General features: G+C 48.8%; 1 protein-coding gene across 2 annotated transcripts; it reads left to right on the top strand.

The window, feature by feature from the left end:
• Positions 1-454: 454 nt before the first annotated feature.
• On the top strand, positions 455-4,750 carry LOC110539563 (C-X-C chemokine receptor type 1-like). 2 transcript variants are annotated; one of them, XM_060368618.1, is made up of 2 exons: positions 455-527; positions 2,140-4,750. In XM_060368618.1, the coding sequence occupies exon 2, from the start codon at positions 2,148-2,150 to the stop codon at positions 3,210-3,212; it is 1,065 nt and encodes a 354-aa protein (XP_060224601.1). In that variant the 5' UTR covers positions 455-527; positions 2,140-2,147; the 3' UTR covers positions 3,213-4,750. The 2 variants fall into 2 exon arrangements, with proteins under 2 accessions (XP_060224601.1, XP_060224602.1); XM_060368619.1 differs by lacking the exon at positions 455-527 and adding an exon at positions 531-660.
• The last annotated feature ends 807 nt before the right edge of the window (positions 4,751-5,557 follow it).

The following is a 5,557-nucleotide window of genomic DNA, read 5'->3' as shown; positions in this document are numbered from 1 at the left end:
GGCACTGGGTTCTATTCCAGCATCAATGTAAATGTCTGTTTGCTGTCCCAGCACGGCTTCAATGTAAGCATCCCACTCTCTCCCACAAACTTTCCCCTAAATTCTCCTTATAGACTTCCTAAGCCTTTCCCACCAGGGACTTCTGAAGCTTTTGTTGTAGAAAGTCAATTTATTCGCCTCAGGGAAATTGGATTTTCAAGATCATCTATTAGGAAACTTGGGGATCGCATGTGCAGGTAAATTCAAGAAACTGAAGATGATGAAGATGATCACCTACAGAGGAGGGAATTTAGGGAAGAGCTTTTCTCTGCTCTCCCCGTGGGACCCACAGAACCCCTGATGATGCCGGGTGGCATGACCTAATCTGCACCCAGATGCAGACATGGGTGGGGCTCCAAGGGGAGGTCTTGTCTAGTGTGGCTTCTTTCTTTTTTCCTTATTTATCTAGTTCCTTCAACTGTTAGGTCATTCTGGTCTCTGGGCTGCAGGCTCTCGCTCACGCAGAACACAGCCAGCTGGCGCCTCAGGTAGGAAGCCACCCCCGTGTGTCAGCACACTTGTTGGGGCAGAAGACTTGGTTCAGTTTTATCTTAGAAAATACACTGGTTTCTGTGGAACTCAGGGCCTTCTGCTAAATGGTTTCTTGTCTCCTCACCGCAGGTGAGTTCTCAACTCTCATTTCCTAGGTTGCTGTGGCTGCAACCTCCTCATCCTTTGCTTTTATTCCTCTCCTGTTATGTGGCTGAGGTGGACAATTCCTCAATTCAGTGTTTGATTGCTCCCTTCTAAGCCTTTGTCTTCTGTGAAGGTGCCAACACTGGCAGGGAGAGAGCATCTCAAGGTGTGGAGATGTGAATGCACCTGCCATTGAGTCCAAGGCCTAGAAGCCTGGGAGAGCACCTTTGTCTCCTCACAATTTGCAGTTGATGAATGGAAATCTGTAGGGATTGAAGGTCCCAGTCAAGGTCACCGTGGAGAGAGTGGGCATTAGGTAACAGTATGCTAGTATGCTCATGTCTAACCTGGTTGACTTCTAAATACTTCTGGATTGGAGAGCCATGGACTTGGGTACAGGTCAATTTTAGGGAGTTGGTTCCCTTCTTCTATCATGGGTTTTGAGAGCAAACTCAAGGTGACAGGCTGGTGTGGCAAATTCTTTTATCTGCTGAGCTATCTCACCAACCCTTAAATGTATTTAATTTTTTTTCTTTTTCACATTTAAGGTATGTGTGAGCTTGGGTGTGGAGGCCAGAGGAAAACCTGTAGGAGACGGGTCTTGCTTTCTACCTTGTGGGTTCTGGGGATCAAGTTTTTAGGCTTGGCAGCACATGCCTTTATTCACTGGATCACCTCATTGACCCCTTATATGTACTTTTGACTTGAGGTTTACAACTATGAAAGCTAGACATAATCTCATCATAAGTCAAGGCACAGTGTATAGTTTAATGTAATTTGTTGCTATCACTTCTTTCACCAGGTAGATTTAAAGAAAGACAAACAAGGGCTGGGGAGATAGCTCAGTGGTTAAGAGCATGGGATTGCTCTTGAGTGTTTGGTTCCCAGCACACACTTTGGCCAGCTCACAACTCTCCATAGCACCAGTTCCAAGAGATCTGAAGTCTTCTGGCCTCTGCGTACAGACATACAGACAAGTACACATGCTCAAACACATAAATAAATGCAGCGAAAAAGACAGTCTTTTTTAAAAAGGGCAGACAACAACGAGGGTACGCATATGAGAAATAACGTAGGAAGGGACACGCCGATACACCCCATCTCCTCCAGTGCTGCTGCATGCTGCCTCTTCTCTAGTATACAAGAGCAACCTGGTGGCTGCATCTGAATGCAGGGGGTGACTGAGGACAAAGATGGTTAAAAGTAGACCAGGCAGAGCAGGACAGAGTTGAGGCTTGTAGAGTCAACTGAAGGCAAAGGTACCTTCCACAGGTTTTATTTCACCCCTTACTCAGACTGAGTCTCCAAGGACTTCGACAGCATTAGGAAGCTAACTTCTCCAGAAGTTCAAGTTGAAGGCAAACGGGGAGATGTGAACAGAGAAGCCAATACCATCCCACAACATTCATGCCATTTGAATTTGGTTACTAAATCATACTTCTCTCCTTCTAACCTTTCACCTAGATTAAACCATGGCCAAGGCTGAATATTTTGTCTGGAGTGTTCCAGAAAATATGACGTGGAATTACTTTGAGAAAGAGTTTGGAAACACCACCGGAATGCCACCCATTGGAGAGGATTCCAGACCCTGCGAGAGATTTGCAATAACCAACAGGCAGGCTTTAGTCATCTTTTATGCACTGGTGACCCTACTGAGCTTGCTGGGAAACTCGCTTGTGATGCTTGTCATCTTACCCAGGCGAAGAAGCTGCTCTGTCACCGACGTCTACATGCTGAACCTAGCCATTGCCGACCTTCTCTTTTCATTGACCCTGCCCTTCTGGGCTGTCTCCAAGTTGAAGGGCTGGATTTTTGGCACACCCCTGTGTAAGATGGTCTCACTCCTGAAGGAAACCAACTTCTTCAGTGGTATCCTGCTACTGGCCTGCATCAGCGTGGACCGATACCTGGCCATCGTCCATGCTACAAGCACACTGGCCCAAAAGCGCCACCTGGTTAAGTTTGTATGTCTGGGCGTTTGGGCTCTATCTTTGATTCTGTCTCTGCCCTTTTCTATCTTCCGCCAGGAATACAAACCACAAAATTCTGAAACAGTTTGCTATGAGGTCCTGGGTGAAGCCACGGCAGGTTTTCGGATAATGTTGCGCGGCTTGTCCCACGTATTTGGTTTCCTCCTGCCTCTGCTGGTCATGCTGGTCTGCTACGGGTTCACGCTGCGCATGCTCTGTAAGGCCCGCATGGGGCAGAAGCACAGGGCTATGTGGGTCATCTTTGCGGTTGTGCTTGTCTTCTTGCTCTGCTCTCTGCCCTACAACCTGGCCCTGCTCTCGGACACTCTCTTAGGAGCCGGCGCGATTGAAGACACCTGCAAGCGTCGCAGCGACATTGACCAGGCCCTCTATGTCACCGAGATCCTGGGCTTTTCCCACAGCTGCCTCAACCCCATCATCTATGCCTTTGTTGGCCAAAATTTTCGCCACGAATTACTCAGGATCCTCGTTAGCTGTGGCCTGGTTCGCAAGGAGTTTTTGACACGCCGCCGTGCTACCTTTCACACATCTCTTACTAGCTGTTAAACCTCTGAAAATTACTAAGGGGTAACATCGCCGCCTCAAAGGAAAGAATATTATGCCAGTGTGCTTGGTGTGGTGTGGTGTGGTGTGTGTGTGTGTGTGTGTGTGTGTGTGTGTGTGTGTGGTATGTGTATATGTGTGTGTGGTGTGTGGTGGCGGTGTGTGTATGTGTGTGTGCTGTTCGGTATGACTTTGGACAGATACTACTCGGTTTGGGGAGGGAGGTGACGGAATCAGAAGTTAGTGACTAACTGCTGTCTCTAGGGCCCACACGTGCTTTCTGAGGAGCTGCTGATAGACCTCCAAGGTCTGCCTTTATACTTCCATGATCTTTGACTTGTCATCTGGGCCATCATCATGGTCACATCTATAGCCTGACCCCGCCTTTAGGACAAAGAACTGGAGCTTGCATCGACTTTACCCTTCCACGAGCCGGACTCTCTCCTCGGAGCACCGCCCTGACTGTTCAGCACATTCCAGCAGGCTGTCCAGGAGCTCTTTGTCCTGTGATCTGAGCTCACGAGATTGTTCTCCCATCTTGGGGAATGTTGCAATGTCTTCTGGGGACATCAGTCAGGTGCTCCTGAAGCACCATGCCACCAGGCGGCCTTGTGATGGAGCCAAAGAACTTCTTCCCTTTAGGTGCCATGAGTGGACAAAAGGCATTTGGGAAGCAAGTCTTAGTGCACAAGGCTACCCTTTACCCTGTGACCAGTGTCACAGGGGGTGATGTGTGCGTTGGGTACCAGCTGATCCAAAGATGGAACAAGACTAGCAGCTGTGACTTTTGCCCTCTTGGCACTTCCAGTTTGGCAGGGAGCAGCAGCAAATTTATACACCCAAATATTGCTGTTGGTCAGCAGGACAGGCAGCTGCTTCCAATAAAAATTTCTATCCCATGCTTGTCCATGTGAAAGTATCTTGGGTGTGCCAGAGCAAAACACGTGTGTGGAGTAGCTGGTGGTTCCTGCAGTAAAATGGGGGTAGCCCTCCTTACCAACTTGCTGTCTCCTGCTAGAACACAGCCTCACACTCATCATCACCTCTCACAGGCAGAGGCTCTCTTTGTCACCCATACGTGAAAATGTGTGAGTCAGCTTTACCTCTCTGTATAACCATTGTCTCCTGGGGGGACCTGGCTCGTCTCCTTTAAGTTACTTTCTTACCCCCCAATGACTTCAAGAAGTTGTGTTTGGGGCCCGGAGAGAAGGTCAGCGGTTGAGAGCACTGTCTGCTCTCTCAGAGGATCCAGCTTTGATCCCCAGCTCCCGTATGGTGGCTCACAGTCATCTGTAACTCAGGTTCCAGGGGATCCAATGACCTCTTCTGACTTCTGGGGCCATTAGACACACATGTGATGTGTAGACATATGTGCAGGCAAAGCATTCACACACATAAAAAAAAATCTAAAAAAAATTTCAAAAGGAATTGCGGTTACTCATCCGTTTTCTCTGAACAAAAGCAGGAACCTGTCTGTTTAGTCCATTTTCCATCCTGGCATTGGACATAATGCCGAGAGAATAAATCGATGGTACTAAAAAGGCTCCTAAACTCAGTTTCTGTCTTCCTTTCTCCCTTCTCTTCCATGTTGTCTGCTGTAGTCGTCTTCATTCCATTTTTTTTTTTAAAGTTGTGTGGAAGTGTTGCAGGGAGCACTGAAGACATCTGGGCTCCTTGATTGCCAACAGGCAGAAACAGAAACCCCTGCTAGCTTAAAGCATAAGGAGAAGGTACTGGCCCATGTGGGGATGGGGAGGGGCCGGGATAACCTGAGGCTGAGCTCCCAGATGGGATTACAGTCAAGGCTGTGCCAGGGATCAGGGACCAAGGCCAGATGGAGTAAGTCTGGGGGTCAGTACAGGGCTGGGGTGACAGCTTGGCATTAGGTAAGGTCAGAGAAGGGTAGCTATCAATAATAGGAAAAAAATCGAGACACGGGGAGCCTGGGCGTGGGAGAAGGAGACTTGGAGACCTGGTGAGGGTTGGAGATAAGGGAAGTCTAGCTAGGGCTCGGGCCAGGTTGGGACTGGAGGGAGGCATCTGGATGGGGTGAGAATGTCAGAAATGGAATGGGTACCAGGGATGACTGGAACTAGAAGATCTCGTGGAGAGAGTCCTCATCCTCTCTGGAATATCTCAGCCACACTCCCAGAGTTACAACAGAGGCCTCTTGGCTCCTTGGAGGTTTCTCAGGTGGGTGATTGGGGGGGGGGAGTGTAGAGGGGCTCAAGCCCACAGAGATGGATCTGGGAGTCAGGAGAGAGGACGTTTGCTTTGGCATGGTTTCCCTACCATATTTGAGCTCTTGCCTATAGAAGTGATTCCAGCTGATATGCCGAAAGTACTCT

Source organism: Meriones unguiculatus, chromosome 15, assembly GCF_030254825.1.
Source record: "Meriones unguiculatus strain TT.TT164.6M chromosome 15, Bangor_MerUng_6.1, whole genome shotgun sequence".
In the NCBI taxonomy this organism is placed as follows: domain Eukaryota; kingdom Metazoa; phylum Chordata; class Mammalia; order Rodentia; family Muridae; genus Meriones; species Meriones unguiculatus.
This window is presented reverse-complemented; position numbering and strand designations above follow the sequence as displayed.

Bases quoted from the DNA above. Each gene is read 5' to 3' on its own strand.
- LOC110539563 (XM_060368618.1), top strand. From the start codon at position 2,148: ATGGCCAAGGCTGAATATTTTGTCTGGAGTGTTCCAGAAAATATGACG.